Source organism: Dunckerocampus dactyliophorus, chromosome 14, assembly GCF_027744805.1.
Source record: "Dunckerocampus dactyliophorus isolate RoL2022-P2 chromosome 14, RoL_Ddac_1.1, whole genome shotgun sequence".
NCBI classification, from domain to species: domain Eukaryota; kingdom Metazoa; phylum Chordata; class Actinopteri; order Syngnathiformes; family Syngnathidae; genus Dunckerocampus; species Dunckerocampus dactyliophorus.
In genome coordinates, this window is record NC_072832.1 from 15,348,588 (window position 1) to 15,362,719 (window position 14,132).

The 14,132-nt window shown below is 40.1% G+C and overlaps 1 protein-coding gene across 6 annotated transcripts in view; it reads right to left on the minus strand.

The window, feature by feature from the left end:
* mlip (muscular LMNA-interacting protein) overlaps positions 1-12,460 on the minus strand; it is a 59,294-nt gene extending 46,834 nt beyond the window's left edge. For 5 of the 6 annotated variants that reach the window (XR_008573697.1, XM_054799130.1, XM_054799127.1 and 2 more), the window contains exons 1-2: positions 12,397-12,460; positions 10,948-11,211 (exon numbers count right to left, since the gene is read on the minus strand). Coding sequence is in view for 4 of the 6 variants with exons in the window: in XM_054799130.1 (XP_054655105.1) it covers positions 10,948-10,977 (30 nt within the window). In the remaining 2 variants the exon portion in view is untranslated. Of the gene's footprint in view, positions 1-3,233; positions 3,601-10,947; positions 11,212-12,396 lie in introns of those variants that run through there. The other variant, XM_054799128.1, reaches the window with a different exon arrangement.
* Positions 12,461-14,132: the final 1,672 nt, after the last annotated feature.

The window sequence follows — 14,132 nt, forward strand, 5'->3', positions numbered from 1 at the left end:
AGCCCTGCTCACACGCTTGCTCGATGCCAGATTGTTTCCAACCTTCACCAGCATCGAGCATGTCCTCCTTCTCATGCCAGTCCTTCTAGTGATTCGTGTTTGTGCCTTTTCTCTTTTTGCCAATTAGTAAGTGCCTTTTGCCATTTATCCTTTGTTGATACTTTTCAGTATTTGGATTGTACTTTGTTAGTTTCCCGGTGAATGTCTGTCACTGGCATTTTGTATTCTACTTTTTTTTGTTCTTTTTTTATCAAAACTTGTCAACCACCTGCCTTCTCTGTCTCGACTTTGGGGGCCAAACTGCTGACGTATCCGCCAGCCAGAACAGAACAATCTGGTCAATATTGACTCCATGGAGATGCGCCCGCTTAAACGTGCCCTCCACAAAAAGACTCAATTCCCGAGATAAACAGTAGAAGCAATTTAACACTTTGGGTGCTAATATCCCAAGCATGGCTGAGCGTCAGGATGCTGGCATACAGGTGGTTGAGTCTCAAACTCATAAGTTTTTGACATTTTTTTTCAAAATGGCGGCGCCACCACTACTCCACTCCCTAGCAGTTGTAAAGCTGCACTGAAACAAGAGACTCTAGCAACACCTGAGGTCAATTTTCCCGGCCTGAGCGTTTCTCCGCTGACTCAGGAGACGTTCGCACCTTACACACTCAGTCAACAAGCTAAAGTGGCCTTCATCACTAGCAGAGCCGGAGCTGGGGCCACAGCCGAGTGGAACCACCAATCCGCTACCTGTGCTACATATTGTTTGTCAAAGCCATGGAATCAATTTTTCAGCATCATCCACCTAGTCGGGAAGCAGCTTGCGCCCTACTAAAGCTGCATTAAGGGCAGCGTAGTGTGTATGACATAGAAGTCAGAACACTGGCTGCCGACAGTGACTGGAACGCTTCAGCCTTACTGGACGCCTTTTTCTTGCGACCTGCATATTAAGGATTACATGATCCCCCTAGAAACCACCAGTGATCTCGATGACCGTATCGTCCTGGCCGTCCGGACTGAGAAGCATCTCAGCAACCACCACAAGGATCGAAGTACACAACGTCCAACGACGGCCGACACGTCACACCCAGACAGCCCAGGATGATATCTTCTACACCTGGCATTGACTCCGGGATCATCCCCATCGTCGCAGGTCATTGAGGTCCTATGCAGCTTGGAGGTTGCCTCACATCTACGGAACGCATCAGACAAAGAAACTTCATCTTTGTCTTTACTGCGGTGACTTTTCTCATCGCATCTCCAAGTGGCCAACTCGTCCTGCCAATGACTCCAGCCCACCTTCCAGCATGTTGCCTCATTGGTCTGTTCCTGCACCATCAGTTTCACCTGCATCCTGTGAGTACGTCCCAGACACACCACAAGAGACTTCAGTTGTCCGGCTTATTATATGGCAATGGACATAATATTAAGATCTCAGCTACATTGACTCTGGGGCAGATGACTTTTCTGGACTTTCTGGACTTGGAGTTTGTTAAGACTCATTCACTGAACTTACAAGTGTGGAGAGCCTTTTGCAAAGCGCTTGGTGGGTTGGCCAGCCTGTCCGCAGGTCATCATTCGCAGACCAATGGCCAGACAGAGTAACCAAACCAGGACTTGGAGGCCATGCTGCGCTGTGTCTGCCATCAACACCCTTGTTTTTGGTCCTCTCATCTCCCCTGGATCAAGTCCGCCCACAGCACCCACGTCTGCTCGGCCACAGGTCCATCGCATTTCAAAATTGCCTATGGTTTCCAATCTTATCTCATTCCCTCCCAAGAGTCAGACGTATCGGTCCCTTCTGCCCATATCCACCTGCGAGTGTATTTGGCGAGACACTCGTGCTGCCCTCTCAAGGACTGCTGACTGTAACCGCCAGCTGGCGGATCGCCACAGGATTCCTGCTCCGGATTACCGACCCAGCTAAGAGGTATATTTGTCATCCCATGACTCACTTCTCGCTGGTGTTTCCCAAAAGCTAGTTCCAAAATTTGTGGGTCCCTACAAGATTGATGCTATCATAAATTTCGTGGCTAGCAAGCTCCAGTTGTCTCCTTCCTTCAAGGTCAATCCAGTGTTCCATGTTTACAGTCTTAAGCCAGTCTCCACCAGTCAGTTTAGCCCTCCAGTGGTGCCTCCTCCTCCGCACTTGATCGATGGTCAAGAGGTATTTACGGTGAAGGCACAAGAAGGGGCAGGGGTGTGCAATACCTGGTCAAATGGGAGGGGTATGGACCAGAGGACTGTTCCTGGATCTTCCGCTGCTGGATCTGTGACCCCTCGCTCATTCAATACTTTTAATCCTGCTATCCAGATAAGCCAGGTGCAGCTTTACATCTTCATCCTGCATGGCAGTGTATTTATCTCTGCAACCAGAAGGAAACTGATATGGCATAACCTAAAATGCTAATTGTGACTGTAATCTACAGTAAGTGAAGGGCATGTGAAAACATTTTTAAGAGTTTTCTACCATTACCAGTTCTGATTAATGAAGGAAACTACACAGTACTGATCTGCATGTTATTGACCCAACAACACTTAAGGGGAAGCCGATTAATCACCAACTAAGAGATTTCTGATAACATTCAAGCATGCAGAACACTTGTGCAATCGTGTTTTTCACAAGTTTTTCCTTTCCTAAAGGCGTCCGTGCAGAAACTCGCCCAGGACTTCATTTCCGTGTGAAGCGCTTAGATCACTGTAGTAATAAATTTAATGAGAAAAATAGCATAAAATATAACCAAAACGGTACGCGAGTGGACCGAACCGAACACGCAGAACCGAAACGGTTCAATACATGAACCGTTACACCCCTACTTGTAACGCTAGTGCAATTGTTTTAACTCAAAAGTCCTAACCAGAAGTTTTCTACACATCACACAGCTTCAAAGTCAGCCTTCATCTGCCGAGCACAAGAATACTACATACTACATATAAAATCAACACATAAGTCTTTCAAAGCAAAAAATGCACTGGCGTTCTGTGGGTTTTTCAACAGTGAATAAGATTGTGAAACATATTATGCATACCTGTCAACATTTGCGTCTGCAAATAAGGGAAACTGTCAGAAAATTAGGGAAATAATTGTCTTTTCACCAGAATTTTCAACAGCCACAACCGCCGCCCCCCACCACAAACACACACACTTGCAAGACACATTTGCCAGTATATATGTCCTCAGTCAAAGCAAAGAAAGTTGACACTTTAAAAGGTTAAAGTGAGTGTTTCCTACTTGCCTAGCAGAGACCTCCTAAATGTTTCATAGCGCCAAATGTTGCCAAGGTCACATCGTCTCCAGAGATCACATTCCCTCTCGACGCCGGATCCCCATGCTATGCGTTGCATCACAAGGCACTCGCCAGAGGTCCCTGAACTATTTCTTATGGCATGTCAGGCCACAGTGCTAAATCATTTCCTGAAGCAGACCACCCTCCAGGAGAGGCTTTAAAGGGACGCTCAGAAAAAGTGAGGAAAGTGAAATAACTTGCTTTATTTAATATATTTAAATGTTCTTTATTTTGTTTGAGAAGAGTTTTCTAGGCTTTTGTATTCAAGTGGACTATAATTAGTAAAACTGACATATTTTGGGGTTTACTTGTTTAAGATTTATTTTTAAAATGAATTGAAAAATATTAGGCAGGATTTGCCATTTTTCGCCACTGAGATTTTCCAACAAGAATAAAGTCATATTAATAAAAAAAATGAATATTATGACAAAAAGTCATAAAATATTACAACAAAAACATTTCAACATTTGACATTTGACATATGATGGCATTAAAATCGCAATATTACCAGAATTGGTTTTATTATTATGAAAGTCTGAATATTAGGAGTTAAATCATTATAATTTGGCCAGAATAAATACTTGCTAGAAAAAAACTTTAAATATTTTGACGGAGAACATTTTAAAATTGCAATATTATGATAAATAATGTGTAATATTACACTATTAAAGTACAAAAAAGTAGTTGTCAAAACCAAAAAGTCCTAGTACCAGAAAAAAGTCGGATTATGATTTTTAAGAATGTATCATTATCAATATTACGACAGCAAACTTTTGATAATGATGTGTAACTTTATGTGTAGTATTATGCAAATAGAGGAATAATATTACAATAGTAATTTTGGATTATTACAGTAACTCTGCTGCAAGAACATACAATAACTGTATATTACAAGTTTAAAGTGGGAATATTTTTATGATGCTACCTACATAAAGTCATATTACAAGAAAAATGTCATCATATTACAAGAAAAAAGTGGGAATATAGTGAATCTCCACACATCCGCAATTGAGCATTTAAAGCCCCCACAAATTCACAGACCTTCTGTTTTTTTCCACAGATAACACATCTCATTCTCCCTAAGGGACTGATCTCAAAGAACAAGTGCTAAATTGCGTGTGCAAACAAAAAAATTGTATGTACTATTAGTGGGTGTATTGCTGAATGAACGTAACTCCGGCGAAAAGCGGGATCTACTGTGCTACAAGAATAACAAAGCGAGAAGAAAGTCATAGTACACTCGAAATCGAAATCGATCGAAATCTTAGGACCAGTTGAAAAATTGCTAGAATTTGCATTTTGCACATTTGGATTTTAATGAGGTTTTAAGTAGAGCTACAATATGCAAAAACAAGAAAGGGGTGTGGGACAAAAAAAAATTGGAGCTTGTAATTTAAACAAAAAAAAAAATAAATGAAATAGGTTGTTTATCCCAGCTGTTACCACACAGACGAGGGCCCTCAGTCATGAGGGATGCCCGCTGCAACATCTGCATGTAAGCAGCCGCCTTTGACGACCCCGCACCACCTGAAGCTCCGGTGTTCCACTGAATGAAAAAGCACCCCAGATCATGCTAGACCCCCCTCTACTGTGCCGGGTAGAAAACATCTCCGGTGGGATCTCCTTGTCATGCCAGTAACGTTGGAAGCCATCTGGACCGTCAAGGTTTTGTGGCGTTGAAGGAGACGAGGTCTTTGAATTAGTTTTTTGTTTTTTAAACCCTTTTCCCGCAAATGCCGTCTGATGGTTATTGCGCTGCAGTGGGCACCAGTAAGGGCCTTAATTTGGGTGGATGCTCCGGCTCAGCGCAGGTGTGATTTTTTTGGGTCTATCACTTGACTTTTTTGTTCCATAATGCTCAGGATCTTTCAAAAAATGTTGAATGACTGATTTACTGCACCCAACCTCAGCAGCAATGGCACGCTGCGAGAGGCCTTGCTTATGCAGCTCGACAATCCAACCACGTTCAAAACGAGAAAGCGTCTTAGCTTTAGCCATCAGGAGGGCATGACAGTGTGAATGCCTGACAGAAAATGAACATTTTGAGCAGATTTTGGCTTTTATAGCCTGTGGTCTTAAACTTTTGATCAGGTGACAACAACCTATTTCAGTTTTTTTTTTTTGTTTAAATTATAAGCTCCAAATTTTTTTTGCCTCACTCCTCCTTCTTGTTTTTGCATATTGTAGCTCCACTTAAAACCTCATTAAGATCCAAATGTGCAAAATGCAAATTCTAGCAATTTTTCAACTGGTCCTAAGTTTTCGATCAGGAGTGTATTACAAACTTATTTTTCTCGTCTTATTCTGAATTTCATCTCTTAGTTACAGTATATTTGCTGTTTTCAGTGTGTCCCTCACATCTCCTCCATAACGTTGCTATGACTAATGCTCTTTAGAAGCGTCTCTACAATGCTCTCTGTAAACGTCTAATCCTCAGACATTCACGTCAGTTCCTCTGTGGTTCAAGATGTGTCACATAAAGACTTGGGTGTGTCTCAGTAAAGCCAAACACTTGAATTACAGACCAAGACAGCCCCTCCCTCCACAGTAGATAAGATGTACAAATATAGCAGTGTCAGCTGCTCTGATAGCTGCACAGTTACTGAGCACTTATCTCTGTAAATTATAAACTACATTCCTAACTTTAATTGGCACCATTTGATGGGAAAATGTAATTAAGCAAAGGCAACACAACTTAAGGACATGTGCAAATACTAAGAATTAACAAATGTCAGATGGATGCCGGTTAGACGCAAACCATTAGTTAAAGTGTTTTTTATTGCGTGGGTCTTTCAGCTGGAAATGACATGAGAAAATGGTAAAAGACGACAAGACCTAGTAAGCCTGACTAGGAACACATTTTTTTGTATCTGTAGCTTTAATGCTAATGATCTGTGTTTGTCCACAGCTGTCTCGATGACATGTGTGACTCCAAGACACTTTATTCACTTTTACACACACAACAGAACCTTGGTTAGCGTCATTAATTAGTTCCAGAAGGGCCGACTCTAACCGAAACAGATGCTAAACGAATATTTTTTTTCCCCATAAGAAATCATGTAAATCCAATTCATCTGTTCCAGAAAGCCAAAAATACCAAAACACAGTTTTATAATTTTACATGCAGAAAACAATTCGAAATGCATTTACAGTCGTCCCTCGCAATATCGCAGTTCGATTATCACAGTGTCACACTGCTCGAGCAGGAGTTTTATTTATGTCTTTCATGGCTTATTTACTGTTATTCTGTCTACTATATTGGGTGATATGAGTGTAAAGCCATTTAAAGCTGCTACACTGGAAGTACACGATCAAGAAAAAAACAACAAGGAACTGCTAACATGTGAGTCTGTTACCTTATTTATGTCTAATATGTCTTATTTTCTCTGATTATATCTACTATATTGGGTAATAAATGTGTAATGGTGACTATAGGAGTGTTATTTCATGTCTTGAGGGCTCTAATAATGTTAAAAACTGTATTTAGAAGATCATAAACAGGTTTTCCATGCCATAACGACAAAAATATTCAATTCATTAATACTGAATCCTTGTTGCAAAAATTCACTTATCGCTGTTGGTTCTGGAACAAATGAACCGCGATAAACGAGGGATTACTGTCGATACATACAAATGATGAATGAAAGTGATAAATGAACATTTACTTTTGCCTTCATGAAGACGTGATTCTTGACGTGTCTGTTTCCAAAGACACGATGTGGCAGCGAGATCAACCAGCACCACCTTCCTGTTTTGCCATCAGTTATTTCTTGAATTCAATTGTGTTTCTCACATCAATACTGTAACTCAAAGTGGAGCCAAAGAAAGTTGCAAGTGGCAGCATTTTGATTTTAAAAAAGGTGAAAAACACATTGAATTCAAGAAATAACTCATCATACAACAGGAAAATGGTGTTTGTGTGGTGTCTCACTGCCACGTTGTGTCTTGGGAACAGTCACGTCTTCTGTGAAGGTAAAAGTAACCTTAAATGTTCATTTATCCCTAACTGTAAAACTATAAAATCCTGTTTTATGTTAACATTTTTGAGAGTCAACCACTGATGGCTGATTATAGACGAACGACAGAGCTGACTTTTGGTTCCGGTTGCCATTTTGTTAGCAAGCTTTACTAACAAGGACGTGATAAAAATGCATAAAAATATATTTAAGAACACAGTTGAACTCGAGCAGTGTATTAATAACACGACAAATTGCCAGCCACATTCTACGCCAACATGAGATTAAAACGTGACGAGATTTCTCATTTGGATGAGAAAAGATATCTCACGAGAACAGGACAGCCAAGCAAATCAGTGAACCGTGGCATCGCTAGTACGAATGAATGATAATAAATGTAATATGGAAGTGGCAGTGCGCGAGGCATTATTGGAAGCACACATTAAGTGCTTTACACACACTTTAAACCCTGCAATCTAACCTAACTTGGTGTTCCCAGCCTCAGCCAGTGACGTGTCAATGTTTTTTTCCATAGTTATGCAGCATATGTTAATATCCAAGTTGAAGCTGTAAGAATTCTATATTTGATCAAAGTTACTGAAGATTTATCGTATCAAAACAAATAGATGTTTGGACTTGTCTGCACCCTTCATCACCGTTATCGTTAATCACCATCAACATTAATACTGTCAGCACCGGGTCTGCTCGGAGCAGGTGTCCGACTCTGCTCCGACTAAAGTACCGTATTTTCGCGACCATAAAGCACACCGTACTAAAAGGTGTGCTTTTTTTTTATTTAACACATACACAAAGCGCACCGTACTATTGGATGCAGGTACGCACAGTAACACATACCGACTTAACGAACCCACTTGAAATCAGGATGGTCATCACTCAACACAACAGTCTAAGTCATAGTGCACAACTATGTAGCTCAAACATGTAACTTTAAGAGCATTTGGACCAAAACACTACCGCAAAGCACGCTGGGGAACAGGAAGTGCTCCCAGCGACGCACCAAAACACTACCGCAAAGCACGTTGGGGAACAGGAAGTGCTCCCAGCGACGCTACAATACGCTAGCATGCATGTATACCATAGCGGCCACAGCAAGTGGCACCCTCCGCTCTATACTCTGGTTCTCCTGACCTCCAGGGCAGCATGTGTCCGACATGGGGGCGTACTGTCGACCGTAACTACGCTTCATAACACACCTCATACGCAGAGGAGAGCCGTGTTGACAATTTAGAGGCATGGTTGCAATATTTAGCGAGTAGGGGTGCACATTAAAAGTCAAATACAGGACGGTGTTTGTTGAGTCATGCATTTATTCGGTAATTAAATACAAGCGGCCAACAAAGGTGAAGTATCCACCATGCAGGATCTCCACCTCTGACTGTGCAGCAGCACTGCAATGCCGGTCTGAAAGCTCTAATATATCAACAATGCAACGCGACAGAGACAGGCACAGCTTGGGCACACCCCTTCGCCTGGAAGCACCTCGTCTTGCTGGCAAAACACGCATGGCTGTCCGAAGTGCAGCGCAGGGGACATCTGCGGAACATGGCTCATTACAGAAATAAAATAAGATAATAATAACAGACAGTATGAATTGCCTGTGAGAAAACAGATGTTACAAGCGCCAATTCCGCACCTTTAAAGAGTGAAAGATGACATATTAAAGAAAATATTGCTTTATTATGATATATTTATTATTATTATTATTATTATTATTATTATTATTATTATTATTATTATAACAGTGGTTTATTTGGTCTCAAAAAATGTAGACAATAATATTGTTTAGCGTCAAATTGTGGGACAATAAACATTTCAAAATGCACCTGCACGGTTTTGTGACTCGATTAAATAAAAATGTTTGTCCAATCAGATTTCTTCATTGTACTTTTCTTAAAATTAATGTTAAAATTGCGTCTCATCTCGTACTCATGGACCCAATCTCATGTATCGTCTCATCTTGTGATAGTGATGACCATGTAGTTCCATGCAAATGGGTCTTCATCATCATCATCATAATGCTATATTAGTGTATTTTGTAATCGAATATAGATTTTTTACACTACAACATATTGTGAAATATGTGTTTTACAATATTAAACCATGAAATTTATGATTGATTAGGTTATGATGGCTCTTGCATCCTTTCATTCTTCAATACGTCGCCTTGGTGGAAGAAGTTCGGACGCCCCTGAGATACAACATGGCTCATTTTTGTGACTGGCTCCAAATCACCCCTGAATAAACGATATGTCTCTACTATTTTTATTTCTGATATGTTGACAAGCGCATGGAAGATTCTCTCTCTGTTGTGTCATTGGACCTGCATCCTTCTTAGTACAATGATCAGCCATGCATAACGCTGTGCCAGTTTGCACCTGCCTTCCAAACACGCAAAAAATAGATGCAAAAACATCAACCGTGAACAAGTTTCAGATTTGATAAATCACATTGCGGATGCAAAATGATTACGTTTGCATCTCCTCCTCCCAGTATTTTGTGTATTCTGATAATCAGCATTTATTCTGCATATTCATGAAGGCAAACACCCAAAATCGACTGCCAGTGCTCTTTTGCTCAACTTTGCGCATTCTATCAAGTTTGCACGTGTTTTTATACACACAAACCTTCAGTAGATAAGGCACCCCAGCTTCAACCATTTTGCATGTGTCATGACTTCATAATACAATGCTGTATTAATGCCGCTTTCATGACTTTGTGGCTCATTTTGAGGTGGCAATTATCATGTTTTTACTTGTGGATCATTTTTAAACGTTTATATTAATTTTTAATTTGTGTCAAATGTGTTTCCTCAAATTTGTCAGGAATATAATTCATTGTGAAAATGTCCAGACAAATATAAATGGCAAATAATTTCTAAAGTGCCACTTCCTTGTGCCAAATCTAGCTAAAAGATGCGATCTCAACATATTTTTAAAAAGCACCAAAGGATCAGGCAGCTCTTTCTTTGGCAGGAGCCAATCACAAGCTATAAAGGAACTTTTAAAATAAAAAGCAATTTTAACTATTTCCCATGATGCACTGGCCACTGGCCATTGAACTGCTCTGCTGGGAGGAAATGAATTATGGGAAGAAGTTAAAATTGTTTTTTTCATTTTAAACTCGTATTGGTACTTGTCTTGTATATTTCTTCGATACAACTTTTGAGTGTTAAGTTGCTGTAAGGTGATTTTAGCCTTCTATCTAAGATGACACCGTGAGTCAGACTGTTATATTGAGTAATGACCTCCTGCGATTTCTGATGCGCTGACAAGCTTGTCGTGCGTTTCGTTATAGCTCGTGATTGGCTCCTGCGAAAGAAAAGAGCTACTGTTTCCGCACTGACTCACGAGCGGCACAGTATTTAGTGGAATTTTTTGTGGTAGTTCTGTATAGGAGATGTCACATGAGTAGAACATGGTCATAAATTAGCCGCACCGCTGTATAAGTCGCAGGGTTCAAAGTTTAAGAAAAAAGTAGTGGCTAAAACACCGGGAATTTGGGTAGACAGTGTTAAAAACAACTTCTCTAAAAGCCTATTCCTATTCCTATTCCTATTCAAAAGCCTGAAGAGAATGTCAGCGCAAGCACTGTTAAATAAGGGATTTCAGTGACTATTTGTCAGTGAGTTGTCATCTGGTGCATGTATTCAACAGGGAAATGTTATTTCTCCAAGCAAAGCCTCTTACCTTGGCCAGACTCTTATTGGAGCTCCTCATGTCTGCTTCAAATGCCTATCTCTCTCGTTCCCACTCAGATGCTGTTGCTTGTTTTCAGGCCTCAATAAGCTGCTGTTGCGTGTTTGATCAAAGCAACATGACCACTTCTCAGCCCTGCCGCATGGAGCTTGATGTGGGCCGTATCACCAGGCCCCGTTCCTTTTATAGACTCTAAATAGATGCAAATAGCTGGCACATAGCTGGCTCTGCACGGCACCGCCAACAATGTTTGTGCTGGAATGAAAACAACACAGTGCTGGAGAAAATCTGTGGACTACATATACATGTATGACTTTTTCAAATAAAACAATCTTCATCTGGTTATGGACATATAAGACGTAATACAGTGACATCATTTTATACAAACTGATAATTTATTTCTTAAGCATCTTTATTTATACAGCCAGGTAGAAACTCAAGGAGCAAGAGAATATAAAACACCAATGCATGAGTCCAATAAGGAATTATATTTAGTTAGAAGCAGTGCAAATTAATATACAATACAAAAGGCGAGCAGGAGGGGCGGCCTGCGTGCTAGGCTAAAAGCTGGAGCGACTGGGCCACCGCTACCGGGCCTGCTGCTGGTGGCCAGCGTCCACTCTCTCGAAGACAGGATGGACGAGCTGCGATCAAGGACTGCAGCTCTACGTGAGATCGGATAGTGCTGTGTGCTCGCGGAGGCCTGGCTGGACGGAGGATATACCAGACTCGGCGGTTCGGTTGGGGACATTTGCCGCTTGCCGGGGGAGATCGGACTTCAGTGTCTTGTGGAGACAGAGCCTCCAGAGCCTCGGGACTGTTCTCCCCGAATGTTATCAGCATGTAGGCTTTCCCACAAGGGCAAATTGCATCCTGTACCAAGTCTACAGCAACATGAAAGGTGCTTTGAAGGCTGTTCCAAGTCCCCATTTTGGAAACGCTAATGTCTTTTCTGTTGTTGTTGCTTAAATTATTGGTATTAATGTTTCTTCTGTTCTTATTCATTTTCTTGTGTTTTTCTTTCTTTCTTTCTTCTGGGAGAATGAACAAAACAACAATTTCATTGTATAGCAGAACTACCTGTTTTACTGTTCATATGACAATAAAACTCTTGAATTTTTAATCTTGAATTTTGAAAAGACATGAACGGTTCTCTATTACGAAAAATTGGCTTTTTTCATGATCTTTTTATTGGAGTTTTAGAAATTACTAAGGCTGTCAAAAATAACACGTTAGCGACAGTAACTAATTCATTTCATTGAGAGCAAGGACGCCTCTGTTATGACGGCAGACGGAGTTCTCCACTGTGCTTCGAAACACAGTGGAGCGTCACCACACAGTCACACAGAGTCTGACGCTGTTTTATAACTTCATTCTGACCTGAACACATCAACAGCGGTACAATTCCAACACCATATACTGTATGTTTCTCCAACTCACACACATCTCTCGTCCGTTCATCCTGGGAACGACACTTCCTCATTGCTGTTCCAAGAAGGTGAGATGCATTCAGGGACACTCCGAATATCACAAAAGCTGCTTTATAATACGCGCGCGCGCGTGTGTGTCTGTGTGTGTAAAATAACAGGAAGAAAAAGAAAAACATGAAGTCAATATTGTTTTCACTCGCTTCCTAGCTCTTAATTCGGATATATAATTTGCTACATTTAAGTATGCAGGAAAATACAATAAAAGTACATTTATTTCAAATTACGTGATGTCATTGAACGCAACTCCGCATTGCTCATAATAACTAAAAGCGTGATTCAAATGTTCGGCTAGTATTAAAGAGACTAGTGTTAAGACAAATTTTTAGACTTGTGTGGTATCTTTTAGCTTGATTGACATATTCCGTTCATTTGGAGCTGTTAATACATACAAATATATATAATCCTATCCTGTCATTTATCTTTCTGTTAATTAAATACAGTTGGTCTCTTAAATACAGTTCATTTCAATTACAATTTTGAATCATTTGACAACCATACAAATTACATAAAAAATGACACCAACAAACAAAAGTTTCTCATTCAGTACAAAGTCTGTCCAAAGAAATGTCCACTATGCATATTGATCAAATCATGTTGACAGATCAAAGCAAAAATAATTCAGTCTTTCATGGAACTAAACAATCATTACTACCTTCATCTTCTGGACCAGGGGTGTCCAAAGTCCCACCCGCAGGTGTGTTTTTTTATTTGCCTGCAGCACATTCTAAAAATATAATTTAACTAGAAAACTATTTTAAAAAAAAACAGAAAAATTAAAAAATCAGCAATAATTCTACAAGAATAAAGTAAAAATATTAAGAGGAAAAAGTTGTAATCCAACAAGAAAAAATCATAATTTTTCCCGATATTGGGAAAGATAACATAATTTTAGTAGCATAAAGTTGAAATATTAAAGAGATTTTTTTTAAGTCGTAACATCAACAAATAAAGTTGTAATTTTTGGAAAATTAGGTTGCAGAAAAAGTTAAGGAAGTTCAGTGAATAGACTGATGTAGTGAAGTCCCTTTATAAATGGAATATGATTTATTGATTTTAGAGCTGTCAAATGATTCAAAATTGTAATCAGATTAATCACGGTTAATCATGTTTAATCACCTTGTCACACAATGTCAGAAATATGCCCATTTTTACTGTATTTTATTGGAAGAAAGATAAATGACAGGACAGGAATATATATATTTGTATGTATTAACAGCTCCAAATTAGCTGAAAATGTAAATCATGTTACCCTGTGGGATAGACTCCAGCATACCCCCGCGACCTTAGTGAGGATAAAGTGGTTTCTTTAAAGCAGAATATTTGACTCAGACTTTAACTGTGTTATTATGAGCAATTAGGAGTTGCTGTCAATGCCACCACGTCATGACCCTACACTACACTGTGCCCCCGTCTGTCATAACAGCGAGCCGTTGTTTGCCATGCGTATGCGTTAATTATGCAAAAAAATGTAACGTAATTAATTAAATGTATTAGTTACCGCTGTTAACGCGCTAATTTTTCACAGCCCTAATTAATGTAGATATTTTTGAAAAACCACGATAGAGCGAGGCAGTGAAATTCCAGGCGAGGGCTACTTTATATGTAAAAACTGGATAAAGCGCATGATAGAGAAAGGCGTGGCCAAACAGCTCATTAGCATTAAAGCTACAGACCCACAAACCAGCT